The sequence below is a fragment of the Bombyx mori genome, chromosome 23, assembly GCF_030269925.1.
Source record: "Bombyx mori chromosome 23, ASM3026992v2".
Taxonomy (NCBI): Eukaryota; Metazoa; Arthropoda; class Insecta; order Lepidoptera; family Bombycidae; genus Bombyx; species Bombyx mori.
Genome location: NC_085129.1, coordinates 13,952,913 through 13,971,107, shown reverse-complemented (window position 1 = coordinate 13,971,107; position 18,195 = coordinate 13,952,913). Strand labels below are relative to the sequence as shown.

Here is an 18,195-nt window from a genome sequence, read left to right as displayed (position 1 = left end):
TCTCATCACATTCGACATTGGTTCTGTTCGAAAGTTTTGACTTTGAAACTCTCGCCGAATGAATACGTACGTAGCTTCGAGATGGATTGAGCATCAATCGTTCGAAACTTTTGCTTTGATCTTCATAAAACTTTTTAATTGGAATGTAAATGAATAAAGATCTCTTTCTTCTAAGTGAAATAGGATTATATTAATATAAAATAATAATTTAATCAATAATGTAAATGTATCAATATGTAATGTGTTGTGCAAGGTAGAGGGGGAAGAGGTCGAAGAAGACATGGATGGAGAGTGTTAATAACGATATGAGAGAGAGAGGACTGAGTGTTAAGCTGACGGCTGATAGAAGAGAATGGAATAGAAAAATTAGCTGTGCCGACCCCACCCGTGGGATAAGGTAAAGAAAAAGAAGAGAGTAAAGTAATCGCCAAACAAACAATTCGGCTCAATTAGCTCAAAAGGATGTTAAGCAAGATTACACTAGAATAGGTATCCTAATAATTATAAGTTCTGTGCGGTATAAATTATAATGAAGCTTAAAGAGAGTAAATTATTCGAAACTCATTATTTTAATATAGCTAGCGTGTCCTACAATTGTAACTGCTGCAGTTAGCAAATATGACAAATGATAATTAACTAACAATATTAATAGGTATTCCACTTCAGTACCAAATAAAATCATAATGTATCACTCAAAAAGATTAAATTCTTCGAAACGTTTTATTTGAATAAAGTTACCGCGTAAGTACCACTACAATTGTAACTGCCGTAGTTGACAATATAAAAAACTATAATTAAATTAAATAGATTAGCTAACAATAAAAAAATACGATTATCATTTCATGAGTTCTCGCTAAAATTCGCCATGGACCCGGGTAAACTGATGGAAATGAATAATAACAAGAACCCGTTAAACCATAGTTTGTTGTAGATAGACGAGAAATTTTAGAGCAATTCATAATGTATTTTATATGAAGCAATTTATGCCGAATAAAAATTCAATTTTACTTTTGGTCTCTCTGTAAATCACTTGTTTTTGTGTACATTGTATAGGCGTGCATTTCCCCTTGTAAAAAATGATATAATTAAATCTTTCCGAGCCTCTCGTGATGCGCTTGTGGATTATTTAATTATATTTTTATGGCGATGAGGGATGATATATACGGGAACGAAAAAAAAAAGTCATTTTACAGTATTTTTTTTAATTTGTCGCTCTGAAATCATTTTTAATTTTCATTCCTATTAAATAAAGCAAGTGGTTTAAGAGTAAGGTGCCATTGACTCTGGAATTACTGAGGGTTGTAGGTCGTCTTGTGAACCCATACCGGTAGGTACCACCACCATTATTTCTGCGTGAACCACAGTAATGCCTTTTGTCTTAAAGAGTGGACCAGGCGTTGTAGTATAAAACGGTAACTTAGAACTCATGTCTCAAGCTAGGTCGTGACGTTTACGTTACGTTACGAGCTCGTCCACCTATTGCCGCAATAATAAATAAGAGTAAAAAACACGTGTGACACTCGGAGACTGCCGCGGTAAAGCTATTGCATAGCATTTTTTTTCAACTTATGCAATTATAATTAGACTAGCGACCCGCCCTCGCTTCGCTTCGGAAACATTAAAACACACATGAAACAAAAAAAATAAAAATAAAAAGAAAATTAAAAAAAGTAGCCTATGTTCATCAGGGACAATGTCGGCTTCTAATGGAAAAAGAATTTTTCAAATCGGTCCAGTAGTTTCGGAGCCTATTCGAAACAAACAAATCTTTCCTCTTTATAATATTATATAGTATAGACAATAATAATTTAATATTAAAACAATAATAAAATAAGATAATAAACATTAACAAAAGCAAAACAATAACTGTCCCCTTCACACTCATAAGCTAGACCGCGCGAGAGAGAGATGGGCAGACTTTTCATGATGCGCATCCAGTGCGACGTTACGCCGCGCGCTTATTCACAAACACTGCACAAGCGCAACGTGTGAATCTGTTGAACGCGAGCTACATGGGAGGCGGAATGGGGGCTGGTAGGTTTTATTTTCGTTACGGAATTTCTTGATTCGGTCGCCGCGCTCAAAGCCCGCAGTGAAAGCTATGCAATAGCTTAAAAACCATACGCTATCACATAAACTTCTACTTCGAAACTCCTTAAATTTGGTAAATAACGTAAAATAAAAATCGAATATAACGAAGCACCATACTCAACGCGGCTTTCGATAAATTTTCACCAAACTAGGGAACTGAATCACGTAGAAATATAAACTAGAAACTGGTGAAAACATGAAAATTGTCAATCATCGCGTCCCGCGGAGCGGCAATCTGACAGAATCGAATAGAGCGACGTTGCTCTGGAAATTTGACGCAAATCCTCGTTCACCGGACTGCTCTAGAAAGGGAGTGAAATTGTCGAATGTTTCTATTATTATTGCATTATCGTGTGCGCGAGGTCGCGGTTTAGCTGACGTCATCTAGTTACCAGTGTGCTTAGTGCGAGTTTTTTAACGTTCTCGATAGCCCCCCGAATAGCCCCCCTAGCGCAAACGTAGGCAAACGTTCCAACTCCATACAAATTTTAGTTAACTTTTACGCTATCGAGAACGTTAAAAAACTGGCACCAAGGACACGGAGCGCTTAGACTTCACATGAACACCAAGCCCCGTCTTAAGACATTAGCGTTGGAGTCTCAATCGTATTGTTTATAGGTTTTCTCGATCCCGAACCCGCGATGGCTTCTTAACAGATTAAGCAGTGTCTACTGCCTGCATAGCATAAAGCATTTAACACAGAAATAGTCGTTATTCTTTATCGCATAAGACTGACTCGTTGGTGCAGTAGTTAGCTCATCTGACTATTGCGCCAGAGGTCGTGGGTTCGATTCTCACATCGGGCAAACATTCGTATGATGAACGGGTTTGTTTGTTTTTCGTACGAATGATTTATTATCTATCATCACATATGCTAAGTGGAATTTACTCTGCTATAGCCACACCAAACCCCTAAGAGTTTCACGGGAATTTGTTAAAAGCCCCGTTTCCATCTTTCATAGCGAAGTCAAAGTCCGCCTTAATAAATTAAGAAAGTTAATTTCGTGAAATTCTTACTTTGCTAATCAAATTTCAAAGTTGAAAGTAAGCGAAGGATAATTGTTTTATAAACATGAGTAAAGTTTCAAACGTCTACGGTAAAGCTTTAGATTCGTAATTTGAGAAATGTAATTTTTAATTAAGAAATTTACCTTTTTTTTTATAACTTTTAATATTTACTACAAGTCTTACATCTTATATGTCGTATGTAGATGACATTAGCTAACTCGGCAGACGTCCTACGAAATATACTATGATAATTTTGTTAATTACATTTTTTCCGTTCTTTCTAAAATCATTGAGCCTGCACACGGATCTTTTTATTGTTCATCAAAGGTCACTGTACTTACGCTTATGATGTACAAATTACAAGAGGAGATGATACCGGTATTCAAGCGACAATGACTTGTCCAGGGCTCCATTTACCACAGTATACCTGATAGACCTTGAACTCGTCCACCCATCTAAGCAATAAAAGTAACAAAAAACAACCCAAAATATGAAATATCTTAACAAATTAATCAAACCCAATCTTTTGGAACGTAATTCGATGTATACTTGTTTTATACATAAAGACAATTTTTCTGAGGCCTCTATCCGTAATGGCCTTTCATATATATTATAGGTCTTTTATAAATCTGTTACGATTCAACTCAGAATTATAAGGCAGGGGCCCGTTATTGCCCATAAAGACAATAATGACACGATCCAGCCGCGTTACCTGTCCGAAACCAGTATTTATTTTAAAACAACATTTAATGTTTTTTCTTTTATTTTTATTTTTTTGTTATTGTTTATCGTTTTACATAATTAATATTTACCGTTTTTTTATGTTCTATATTTAATTATATCCAATCGAAACACGAAGTTACAAACTTACTAATCGTTAACCAAACCTCACAAGATTATCGTGACGAAAACAATAACCATTGTATTATCTTTGGATCTACCTCGCGGATCTTTCTCGATAAATCTTTCCGTATCTAATTATTTGGAAGAAATGGCGATAAGCGATCACACCGTCAATTGCACATAACTCATGTCTTTCGATGTCGGATACATTATTTACTCTGTTAGTAAGTAAATAAATTCAAATTCAAATTCAAAATCATTTATTTCAACTTAAATGTCAGTATAACATACTTATTGAATGTCAAAATATAAATAACAATGTTAACTCTACCACCGGTTCCAAAAAAAGCCACAGTCCTGAGAAGAACCGGCGAAACAAACTCAGCGGGCTTTTTTTTTGTTTTTCTCAAATATTTTCTTTTTTTTTAAATAAGTATCAATATAGGACTTAATGTAAAATGTTTGGTCCCTGCTATTAACGAAGCTAATACGCTTCCGATTTTGAGCACTCGTGAACAAATAATCCAGTCAAAATTAACACAAACGCGAGAGCCGATTAATTTATTTGTTAACAGCTTTGCCCAGCAGTGTCGCCCTAGACATTATTTTTCCATTAAATCAACAAAGAAAACGCGATCTAACAAGACTCTTGTTAATTCACCCGCATTTATGAATCCCACAATAGCATTGGACGTTCTCTGTGTAATTGGATAGATCGGAATTCTGATAAAACGTTTATTACTTGGACACGTTTATGGAAAATTGATGTTTAAATTGCTTTGCAATCGAACGCGTATTCAAAAAAATATTTATTCATTGGTTTTTGCATTCATCTTATATCCAAAAAGTCGGTAAGTATGTTGTTTTTGTTGGATATTCCCTTGTCTAGAGTCTACCATTGGTCTTTACTTATTTGATAACATTTACAATACAGAAAACAAGTACCTAAGCTTCAGGGCGTGCTGAGGAATGCAGTTTGCTATCAGAGTTTATTTTTGTTCCACTAAAACCTAATATTAAGAGGTCACAGGAGTCCATAAACACCAACACATCGATGCCGCCACCTATTTTAGATTGAGGTTTCCATCAAGAGCTGTTCCATGCTTCAATTCGCAATTCACTTCGTGACAAAAATAGGCCGGATGTGTATATGTAATGTATGCAAAATATTTGAATCGTTTGAGATTATATAAAGAAATTTGGAGATTAGAAAATGAGATCAAAGGCAAAATTGAATCACAGAAGTAGTAGATTCAATAACGTCATGTTTAATGTTATAATAGCCGTAAGCTTATCTACCCATCGAGTTCAATACATACAGGTTAACCTTTTTTTTATTGCTTAGGTGGGTGATCAAGCTCACGGCCCACCTGATGTTTAGTGGTTACCGGATACCGTAGACATCTACTACGTAAATGCCACCAACTACAGCGGTTGACCCAGCCTTCAAACCGAAACGCATTACTGCTTCACGGCAAAAGTAGGCAGAGTGGTGATACCTACCCGTGCGGACTCACAAGACGTCCTACCATCAGTAATCTATTAAAAAGCTCGTGGATAGGCGGAAGATTCGTCATTACAGAAATATTCAACAACTGAACTGAAATAGTCCCACACAATTGCCACATTCACGCTCAAAAGTTTCATATTTAATTAAAGGCAAAGAACAATAAGGCAGTTCACATTAAAAAAAAATACTGTAATGAAAGCTTATTCATAAACGAACAAGACGACCTGTTTGTTAAGGCTTCAACAATAAGAATGATTCGATTTTACTGCAGAAGGCTTTAAATTAAGAGATATCTCGGAAACATTCGCAAGACCGTCGGAAGCTATTGACAATAATGCTCAAGGGGGAAACAATGCGGAATTTTCTCGCTGCGAGAGGAAACTGTTGGAATCCGACGAAATGGTTTATCAAGGTGGACTCCGGTGTGCGTTTGTTTTATTGCGTTATATCAGACTTTTGTTTCCACCTCGGTAAGGGGTATCCCTCAGGGTGCTATACTGACTTTTTACTTTTTATGTTAGTTACAACTTGAATATGTGTTTTGTGTACACTGCCCATCTATCTTGGGCTTTAGGAGCAAATAATTGCTAGACCTCTCGACCCTTGGGAACTGTTGTGCCCATTTCCTTGACCTGCACTACGTATCCCAAAAACCGTCCATACGTATCCTATTAAAACGTTTGGAGAAAAATATAGACAGCTTGGTCTTGGTAAACATTGCCGGAAATGTTATCCTTGCTAGGCCGTCAAATTCACAAATTATTTGATGAGCATTTTTCATCTACTCCATTCTGAATTGGCAAGTTGCGCCTTCGGATACATCTTGCGTTGGTGCTCCCCATAGTGAAATGTTAACGAGAGCCCCAATGTCGTAGCTGACTTCTGGAGGCTTCGTTCTAGTTTTTGCTATATTAATAAACTTTTACACATGAAATCTTTAGTATGTCCCGAATAGAACTTCCTTAATAGAATTCCGAATAGAATGTCCTTATTTATTGATAATAATATCATGCAATAAATGAATGCGATATTAAAATATATCAAGTAGACATTTCGCGAAATGTCAACAAACTGACGCTAGATGGGAAAATTAGACGCAATAAATACACCTTGATGTTTAAGTGTTATTAAATATAGTTTACTAATATTTTTAAATGAAAAAATATAATAATTTTAGTACCCATCAAATTTGCGTATCGTGGACTTTAAATTTTTTAAGTTATAAGTTTTTTTTAGTTTATAATTTTTTTTTTATTTTTTTTTATTATATCGATTCTTAAGAAGTAAACTCAAAAACCCTTCATGAATTGAAGTTGCTAGTTCATTGATGTTCCATCTACTATGGCCATAAAACTAAGCTTAATTTAAATGATATAGAATATTTGTAAACGTTGACTGTCTGTATTCTAGTTACTCCAACGTAATTGTAAGCTTTTGTAAAGCGAATCGGTGTCATTGAACCGAAACGGGAAGCCGAGCTCCTCTCAGTACAACTGTTGAGGAAATCACAGGAATATTCGAGAACATAGCGACGAGTCATTCAAACGTATAATTGTATTGATGTCCTGTTCAGCTATGATGTGGCAGACATTCTTGTTTATTCTATTATTTCGTATAGCATTTACGACTTTATTCGTGATTGTCTAATTATTATTATTTTTATTATGATTGTCCGGGAAGAATTGCGTAATGAGAGTGAAATAGTTAAGGCAGTAATATAATACATTGTGCATGTTTTCAAAGTTAGGCCTCATAAGTAATAATTTAGACACCAAAAACCTAACTTAACGAAATACTAGATTTACATAAAATAGATAGATTTTATTTTTATATTATGCATACAATAAAGATATCATCGAGTGCTTTATTACGTATTGCACCCAATAAACTTACACAGGCAACATAACTCTGGATCTCGTGGTAAATATATTCGATATAGGATTTTCTCTCCAGTTAAGTGGTTACTGGAGCCCATAGACATCTACAACGTAAATGCGCCACCTACCTTGAGATATGAGGTCTAAGGTCACAGTATAATTAAAACGGCTACCCCACCCTTCAAACCGAAACGCATTACTGCTTCACGGCAGAAATAGGCAGGGTGGTGGTACCTACCGGCGCGGACTCACGAGAGGTCCTACCACCAGTAAAGTTGCAACGGCTGCCCCACCCTTCGAACCGAAACGCAAACTAACAGCGTATTAAACGTTTTAGCTTCGAAAACCGCCTTCGTATGGTTTCTGTTTAACGAATAAAAAAACTCTGTAATCGCCGGCTCATAAACGTAACTTGACTTCTTTTAAAAAAGACGTGTGACACTCGGGGACTGCCGCGGTAAAGCTATTGCAAAGCATTTTTTATCAACTTATGCAATTACAATTAGACAATAATAATTTAATATTAAAACAATAATAAAAATAAGACCACGCCATATTTATAAACATTAACAAAAGCAAAACATTAACTGTCCCCTTCACACTCATAAGCTAGACCGCGTGAGAGAGAGATGGGCAGACTTTTCATGATACGCATGCAGTGCGACGTCACGCCGCGCGCTTATTCACAAACACTACACCAGCGCAACGTGTGAATGTGTTGAACGCGAGCTACATAGTAGGCGTAGTTGGGGTGTCAGGTTATTTTCGTTATGGAATTTTTTGATTCCGTAGCCGCGCTCAAGGCCCATGCAATAGCTTAAAAACTCCCGTTCCCGACGATATCTCACTCGTGAACGTGATATAACGTAGCAGCCATTTATTGAAGGCAACTGAACAAACGTAGGTCATTCCGAACGCCCGAAGCGACCAATCAAGCACTAGGACCTAAATAAACAAAGCGACTTCCTAAAAAGTACATTTATCATGCAGATTGGAAAACTTTTCAAATAACCAATTAAATTATAACCGATACCCCGCTTGTCTCGGCTATAGAATGTTTAAAATTCATCAGTGAATTAATTTACATGTTTATGTGGTTGATTTTGGAGCTTCCACAGTTCGTAGTTGAGAATATGACGCATTTTGGCTTGCTATTTTATTGTTTTAAAGCTTCGGTTCATTAGTATCGTGCGTGTGTTATGTGATATTTGTTTTTTCATATTATTTTACATCGCAAACGCAAAAGTTGTGGAGACTTCGTTTTAATATTAAATGTACCGGCGGCTACACCCGCATTAAGTTTTTAATTGATAAACAATGAAGCGCTTTTCATTTTTTGTGGATAAATGGTTGAGTGTTTTACTTTCTTTATAGATTAGATAGTAAAATGACGAATCAACGAACGCACTGTCTTATGGTGATTCTGATCCGGTGGTAGATTCAGCGAAGCACTGCTCTTGCTAGGGCCAATGTTAGCAACTCTCTCAAGTTGAGCTCCGTGAGCTCACCTATCAGCCAGTACGTAGCCAGAATAACCTCTTAGTCTCCCAGCGTAAAAGGTAGGGGTAAAAAATACTGTCTTATTTATTATAGCAGCATGCCATATCATTTACCATGATAAAAGGTTTCCGACGTTAATTCAGTTTATAAACTTTATAATCTTTGTCTGAAATTTCATGTAAATCTTAATTAGTTTTGCGTTATTGAATAACTACTAAAAATATATAAACTTTCTGTTTTCTAGTAATTATACGGCAAATTTGACACATCAAATAGGGATGATAATTAGATTATCATGAGCACACTTATTTATTCGTAGGAGCATACGATTAAACTATAAAAAGGACATATGGTAACAACCACTTCGAGTTATGTGTAAATGTTAAATGATGCGTTTTACATATTTGTGTTTTTGATGGAATTGTTTATTCCCTCCTCTGAAGTGCCCGTTGGGGGTCGCAGCAGACCCTGGTATAACAATGCCAGCAGGGATGCTGCACACCTCAAGCGGTCCGCATACGTGGCATGGGATAATGCCAGGAGACGTCAGGACCCTAACATCTCAGAGGAAAGGCGGAAATATAACGCCGCTTCCAGGTCCTACAAGAAGGTTATTGCCAAGGCGAAGTCGGAGCACATTGCTAGAGTTGGCGAGCGACTAAAGAGCTATCCCTCTGGGAGCCGTGCTTTTTGGTCGCTCGCCAAAGCCGCAGAAGGAAACTTTTGCAGGTCTCGTCTCCCACCACTGCGAAAGTCCGATGACAGTCTGGCCCATAGTGCGAAAGAGAAGGCTGACCTTCTGGTCAAACTCTTCGCCTCGAACTCGACCGTGGACGACGGGGGTGCCACACCACCGAACATCCCCCGGTGTGATAGTTCCCTGCCGGAGATCTGCTTTACACAGTGTGCAGTCAGGCGGGAACTCCGACTCCTGGACGTCCATAAGTCGAGTGGGCCAGACGGCATCCCCGCAGTGGTTCTGAAAACGTGCGCCCCTGAGCTGACGCCTGCGCTAACGCGTCTGTATCGCCTCTCTTATTGCGCTAACAGGGTTCCGTCTTCATGGAAGACCACCCACGTCCACCCTATCCCCAAGAAGGGTGACCGGTCGGACCCATCGAGCTATAGGCCTATCGCGATAACTTCCTTGCTTTCCAAGGTGATGGAGCGAATAATAAATACACAACTCCTGAAGTATCTTGAAGATCGCCAGCTGATCAGTGACCGACAGTACGGTTTCCGTCACGGTCGCTCAGCTGGCGATCTTCTCGTATACCTTACTCACAGGTGGGCTGAAGCCTTGGAGAGCAAGGGCGAGGCTTTTGCTGTGAGCCTTGATATCGCGAAGGCCTTCGACAGGGTCTGGCATAGGGCACTTCTGTCGAAGCTACCATCTTACGGAATCCCCGAGGGTCTCTGCAAGTGGATCGCTAGCTTTTTGGATGGGCGGAGCATCACGGTCGTTGTAGACGGTGACTGCTCTGATACCATGACCATTAACGCTGGCGTTCCACAAGGTTCGGTGCTCTCCCTCACGCTTTTCATCCTGTATATCAATGACATGCTGTCTATTGATGGCATGCATTGCTATGCGGATGACAGCACGGGGGATGCGCGATATATCGGCCATCAGAGTCTCTCTCGGAGCGCGGTGCAAGAGAGACGATCAAAACTTGTGTCTGAAGTGGAGAACTCTCTGGGGCGAGTCTCCGAATGGGGTGAATTGAACTTGGTTCAATTCAACCCGATAAAGACACAAGTTTGCGCGTTCACTGCGAAGAAGGACCCCTTTGTCATGGCGCCGCAATTCCAAGGAGTATCCCTGCAACCTTCCGAGAGTATTGGGATACTTGGGGTCGAGATTTCGAGCGATGTCCAGTTTCGGAGTCATCTGGAAGGCAAAGCCAAGCTGGCGTCCAAAATGCTGGGAGTCCTCAACAGAGCGAAGCGGTACTTCACGCCTGGACAAAGGCTTTTGCTTTATAAAGCACAAGTCCGGCCTCGCGTGGAGTACTGCTCCCATCTCTGGGCCGGGGCTCCCAAATACCAGCTTCTTCCATTTGACTCCATACAGAGGAGGGCCGTTCGGATTGTCGATAATCCCATTCTCACGGATCGTTTGGAACCTCTGGGTCTGCGGAGGGACTTCGGTTCCCTCTGCATTTTGTACCGTATGTTCCATGGGGAGTGCTCTGAGGAATTGTTCGAGATGATACCGGCATCTCGTTTTTACCATCGCACCGCCCGCCACCGGAGTAGAGTTCATCCATACTACCTGGAGCCACTGCGGTCATCCACAGTGCGTTTCCAGAGGTCTTTTTTGCCACGTACCATCCGGCTATGGAATGAGCTCCCCTCCACGGTGTTTCCCGAGCGCTAACCACTCACCATCAGGTGGGCCGTATGCTCGTCTGCCTACAAGGGCAATAAAAAAAATAAAAAAAAATTACGCATTATCCTAACGATGTCTTCAAGTTGTCGGCTATCCTGTAGGCTTTTCGGCCAATATGAGAATCGACATTAGGGTTATCACAGAGAATGCAGTTATTGATATATAAAATATAAAATAATGTTAAGATTCACAATAATGCATAAACAGTACGTTTTACGTACGTACCTAAGTTGTTGCTATATTGAATTTAATTAGTAAATAAACGGTTTATTAAGACGTGATGGATCTCAAAGGTAACCCTTTACCTTTGAGATCCATCGCGTCCACGGGTTCCTTCGATACCGTAGCGCGTAAGCTTATTTTAAATTGCATTACATTGCGTGATGTTCTTTTTAGTTCTATTTTAATTCTTTTTAAGCTCTTATTTCATTTTCTTTTCTTTATCGCTTAGATAGGTGGACGAGCTCACAGCCCACCTGGTTGTTAAGTGGTTACTGGGGCCCATAGACATCTACAACGTAAATGCGCCACCCAACTTGAGATATAAGTTCTAAGGTCTCAGTATAGTTACAAGGGCTGCCCCACCCTTCAGACCGAAACGCATTACTGCTTCACGGCAGAAATAGGCGGGATGATGGTACCTACCCGTGCGGACTCACAAGAGTTCCTATGACCCATAATTTCCTCCTAATTCTACCATTTGGAATAAGTGTTAATGAGACGAGTTTCCCTGGAATTATTAGCAAACTAACTTATCCCAGCTTACAAGGTTTGGGATGTTTCCATCGCGCTTGATGGTGAATTGAATACTTTGTGTTAGATAAGCAGACGTGCAGCGGGTCCGCCTAATGGTTAGCCATTATGGCAGAAACGGATTGCGGTATCTAGACTATATTATTCAGCTAACTTCCCCCTGATCCCTCCCTTAAGTAATGGTGGTAGGGTTTATTTGAGTTCGATCATGCCATCCGTAGTACCAGTGTGCTTGTTATCTCTGCCGCGGTGCAATCCCAGTCTGAAGGAAAATATTATGATGCAGGTGAGACCTTACCATAGGTGAGCACCGGTGTTAACGTTATGATGTCTATGCACCTCAGTTACTGCTTAACGTCAATTAAATCGTCGATCGTATTAATAGAAATCGTACCGCAAATTATGCTCATTAGTGCTCACCGATGCTCACACAATAACGAATAACACATGACATAATAAAAACACAGCTACAATATCGCGTACTTCTAATTATTTCCCTCAAAAGAGCACACACAAGCGTCACAACGCCGCCGTCTAATTCATTCGACCCAGCCACTCGTAATTTTCATAATTCCGGCTGACATTTCGAATGAAAAGTCGACAGAGCTCCCCCCGACCGTGCGGTACACTCTTTAATTAGCCCCGCATATTAATAGGACAGAAACGACCAAGAATAAATTGTCTTAAGTGCGCTATTAACATATTATATTCGTTGATCCGTGATAATGGTGAAGCGCTCTAAGGTCAGACAGAGGCACTCGTCAGGGAAATTCGGAAGTTCAACGAGGTATTTCTGCGTCACGTGTATGACGGGATGTCAAATCGATGATGAATTTAACTGTAGTAAAACTTTAGTTAAGTTTAGTACGAATGCGATTTTAGAATTTGTTTCTTTGCAACCTCCTTTCTTTTTGGAACCTCTGGGTTTACGGAAGGACTTATGTTCTCCTTGTATTTTGTACCGTATATTCCATGGGGAGTGCTCAGAGGAATTGTTTGAGATGATTCCATCATCTCGTTTTTTACCATCGCCCCGCCCGCCACCAGAGTAGAGTTCATCCGTACTACCTGGAGCCACTGTCTTCATCCACAGTGCGTTTCCAAAGATTTTTTTTGTCACGTACTATCCGGCTTTGGAATGAGCTCCCCTCCACGGTATTTTTCGAGCGTTATGACACGTCCTCCTTCAAACGAGGCTTGTGCACAGTACTTAACGGTAGGCAATGGCTTAGCTGTGCCCCTAGCATTGCTGACGTTCACCGGTGACGGTAACCACTCGCCATCAGGTGGGTCCGTATGCTCGTTTGTCTACAAGATCTATAAAAAAAAGACGTTTTTATTTGAAACACTATAAACCAAAAAAAAGAGAATTAAAAGAAATATAATAATAAAATTTCTATAGCAATGGGATCATGTCCCTACCTACAAGATGGCCTACCTACCTACCTACATACTTTAGTTAAATGTAAATAAACTATATTAAAAAATGTTGTGAATTTTCTTAAAAAATGCGAAGAAACTTTTTCTCGAACGTATTAGATACATACTTCTATAGAATTTAGTCTGCGACAGAAAGAACGAGATGTACATAATATTTCTGAAGATATAATTTCAACCGCGTGCGAACTGCACATTTTATGTTATTTTATTAGTATTTATGTACGTAAATAACAATGGATATGATTAGTAACATGGAATACAAAAGCTCTGCTCGTTTCTTCAAGGAATTTTCTCTAATGTTCCCTAACGTACTCCCTAAACGTTCAGAAGTTGAGAACCAATGGCTTAAACTAAAATCAAAATACAATTCAAATTTGGAACTTCATGTCTCGAGGAGACATCGTTCACGTTGATATCTATGGACTCAAGTAAGCCAAGGCAGGACGTGAGCGTCTAACCAAGTTCAGTAATAAATAAAAACTAATTGAATATAAATTGATTTTCTATCCCATACACATTAATTGTGCTTTTCAAATGTGCAAGTTTTAACCGTCCGCGTCGGAAAGTTCATTCCGAGCTTTCTTTGTGAAAGCTTTCAAAGGCCACGTTCAAAGCTGATTGTATGTAATTCTGAATTCAATTTAATTCAATTTAAAGAAACCACGGTTTTAAATTGGCTTTCCTCTAAAGTAACCGATTTTAGAATGTACTTATTTGTATTATATACATATGTAATATTTGGATTAATGTGGTTGATGCAATGTGTAGCTTTACACGGCCCTAAATATAAACCGGTATTTACCTTCCCAATGTCATACCACTTTTAAATGCTGGTGAAAGTATTTATAAAATATCTAAAATTAGAGACCAATTAAGCTCCTAAAAATAGGTAGGTACTGTTATTTTAACTTCATATTTCCGCTGGGAAATAGTCGTCATGTGTTCCAAATGATAGGATGGGACATAATTTATATCGCTATTGAGACTTGACCTCATGTCTCAATAATGGCAGCAATCAAAACGGTGACCATTTAACCTCAAACTGACGGTAACCTCGACGGCTCTTCCGCAGCAATAAATATAAATGAAATATATACTTTGAGCTATTTCTTTGTCGTATCACTCTTGTCAGTGCGGTCGTGGTCATCGTTCAGTATCATCGCTGCGTTTGTGGTGAGCTTGGTACACGCATGTAAACAACCGCTAACTTGAGCTATACTATATATCGACGCTTAAAAGGCAAACGTGACTAAGCGACAATGCGTGAACTTTACAGTAGACTAATTTAAAGTTGAAATACCTGAAAACAAAATTTATTTCAACGAATCTAGCCGTAGTAGAATCTAGCTAGTAGCTGTAGGATTGAAATGATTTTAATAGACCTAGAAATATATATTTTTTGCACATCGAATATGGTTATTGCCTATCATTTATGTACAAAGCAGTTATTGTCGCTTAGTCACTTTTGCCTTTCAAGCGTCGATATGTACTTTAAAAACATTTCTCTCATAAAATAGAAAGTGGAATATTTCACCTCTCCAACGTAATCTAATATGTGCTCTATATATAAGTCAATTAGTCATACGATTTCTCGCAACAGCAAAGCACGTCTAAAGAAAAAGAAAAAGAAACAATCTCTGTTAAAGTAAAAATAAACAAACTAATAAAAATACAATTAGTTAAATACGCTCCGGGACGCTGACGCACGAGACACTGGACTGCCGAAGTTCAACAAGCTTTATTAGCCTGTATTTACATTTGAGTAAAAAGCTAAATAAAAGCTACGCCTACAGAATAATTTAGTACGAGAGGCATGAATTTTTTTGATGAGATAAACAGACTCACTTGGTATTAAATTTTATAGAGCCCTTGAAAATTACAGTGAATTTATTGCTTAGACGGATCATGTGACTAGGAGATGTTTGGAAATGGTAGTGCAAGGTAGAGGGGCAAGAGGTGGACCAAAGAAGACATGGATGTGAATGACGAGATGATAAAGAGAGGAGTGAGTGTTGAGATGACAGCTTACAGAAGAGAATGGAATAGAAAAAAATATCTGTGCCAACCCCACCACTGGTGGTGGTAGGTGGAGACAAAGAAGAAATAGAAAACGACGAATCAATGACTCCACTACCAGCCTGGTGTTAAGTGGTCACCAGAACTCATAGATAACATCAAGGTAAATGCCACATTGGGATGCGAATTCTAAGTTTCAGTTCCATACTGCAACGGCTGTCTCATCCTTCAAATCGGAACGCATTACTGCTTCACGGCAGATACAGGCAGGAGGATCGTACCTACCTGTGTCGGCTGACAAGACCCCTGCCAGGTGGGTCGTATGTTCGCTTAGTTGCAAAAGTGAAAATCTTTCGACACCAGCAATACTCGATTTATAAACAAACCGATTTGATTTTCGACACGATATTTTAACTGCACCGTAGTACCTAACCCAACGAAAATAAAAACACAAGTCTGCGAGCCCCCGCGTCGCGTACCATTAAAAAAGTTAAAACTGCATACGTGACGTCATATCCACCAACCATCCTTTGACGTACGCGTTCGTCGACAAAAACGATAACTCCGTTCGTCCTTTGAACGACAGAAAACGTGGCTCGCTTGTAATTGTCGCCAGAATAAGAGTAAAACTGCACTTTACATCAAAGGGGGCAGTTTTTAATTTATTACTTTGCATGTACTAGCCGGGCTGGTAACAGAGTCGCTTCGGCCACGACGATATTACGTGACCGGGCATGTTCATAATTGAGTCACAATGTAATTAGTAACGGGGGCTCGCTCACGGAGTCGCCAAGGATGACAACACGTGCTTTGCTGTTACAAAATGTGTACATGGGTAAGCAAGGACATGTTTATCATATAGCATATGCGTGTTGATTAGTTGATTTGTGATTGGTTGTTACGTTTACAGAAGTTTTTATTTGTGTCCTAATAGCTGCTCACTCTAACCTGGCACGGGCCAATTAAGATGTTCTACTAAAAGTATAATACAGTAATAATAAACGCATCATTAAAATATTTTCCTAAACCACTTTTTTTACTCAGGTATTTCATCAACTCCAGTCAAGTACGCAAATAAGACAGTTTATCTTCCACCTAAAGGATTATTTTCAAACAGTGTAACGTTGTTATAAACACTTTGTCAATCGTTTGTTGCCAGATAATTGGCATACCGGGTGTTTATTAATTTCGCGATTCCGATTTGATGGTAGATTCTGCGAAGCACTGCTCTTACTAGGGCTAGTGCTAGCAAATTCTCTCAGGTTGAACCCGTGAACTCACGTACCCGTCCGGGCGTAGCTGGAATATTCTCTTAGGCTACCAACGAATATGTAGATTTTTTTTTATTTATTACGTACAGCCTAATCTTTATATTGTCGCTAACGTCCAAAGTCTACGGTGACCAGTCTCATTCAAGTGGGCCGTTTACTCGTCTCAATTTAGCGGGTACAGAAACATTGTATCCAATTTCATCTCAACGTGAATCTAAGAAAACGAAAAAATATATTTTCATCTTCAAAAAATGATATTAAGATAACACACAAACCCATTTTCGGAGGAAACAGCACAAAAAATGAATGCTTGATTTCGGTCTGGCTAGACATAAATTTGTTATCCCGTTCGCATTAGGCCAATATCCTTTTTTTGTGGCCAAGAAATCAGTGAATACATGATTTATACACTAGGGACGAGTGCCGCGTAATGGATTTGATTTCTAGTAATTACATCAAAGAGTGATGTTCAAAGATTATTATTAATGTGCCTAACGTCAGATACTGTAATGGATTTATGCCTCAGGATATCAGTACTTCAGGTTTCTTACTTATATATTTGCAAGAATAATCCGTATCCATTTATGGATTTATCTGTATGGACATGTGATGAGACGAAATGAAAATAAGGTTGGTAAGAGAGTATTGACTATGAATGTGGTAGGATATAGAGGAAGAGGTAGACTTAAGAAGAAATGGATGGATTGCGTGAAGGACGATATGTGTAAGAGGGGAGTGAGCGAAGAAATAGTGTATGATACAGGAGTATGGAAGGAGAAAACATGTTACGCCGATCCCAGGGTGACTGGGAGAGGGGTAGGAGAATGAATGATGAATCCGTATCCATTTAACAATAATATTCAATTTGACATGAGATATACATATACTCGTACATATAACCTTGTTTTTGATTGTTATGTGAGATTAGAAATAAAATAGAGTAAGCACAGTTATTAATTTTGAAGTTTCAGAGACCCGTTTTGATTTCAGAGCCTCGAAGAGCGGGAGAAGAGGCAATTAAGCCATAAGGAGCAACTAGCTCGGGAACAAAGGTACCTGCGACGAAGAGTCGCGCAGCTTCGGACCACGTCCAGGGACGTGTCGCTGAGCCACTCGGAGAGCTCGATGAGCCACGGGCACACGACCCGGACCGACTCCTTGTCCTCGCTAGAGTCCTCGTCGGGGGTGTCCACAGCGGAGAGGTCGCCATCATCAGTCTCAGAAAGCGGTGAGTTCATTTTAACATCCTTCAAAGTTACAACCAGCTCATTTCATATTTTGAACTAAATTTACCAGATAAAATGATGAAATTTTTTTATAATAATACTTTAACGGTATATTCCCTGATACTGTGAATATTTTACTGGTGGTAGGACCTTTTGTGAGTCCGCGCGGGTAGGTACCACCACCCTGCCTATTTCTGCCGTGAAGCAGTAATGCGTTTCGGTTTAAAGAGTGGGGTAGCCGTTGTAACTATACTTGAGACCTTAGAAC

At 39.2% G+C, this 18,195-nt stretch overlaps 1 protein-coding gene across 2 annotated transcripts in view; it reads left to right on the top strand.

Moving 5' to 3' along the window:
* The window catches only part of LOC101745438 (max dimerization protein 4), a 398,245-nt gene that overhangs the window by 347,991 nt on the left and 32,059 nt on the right, over positions 1-18,195 (top strand). For both annotated transcript variants that reach the window (XM_012694310.4, XM_012694311.4), the window contains exon 5: positions 17,692-17,929. In XM_012694310.4, coding sequence (XP_012549764.1) covers positions 17,692-17,929 — 238 coding nt within the window. The remainder of the gene's footprint in view (positions 1-17,691; positions 17,930-18,195) is intronic.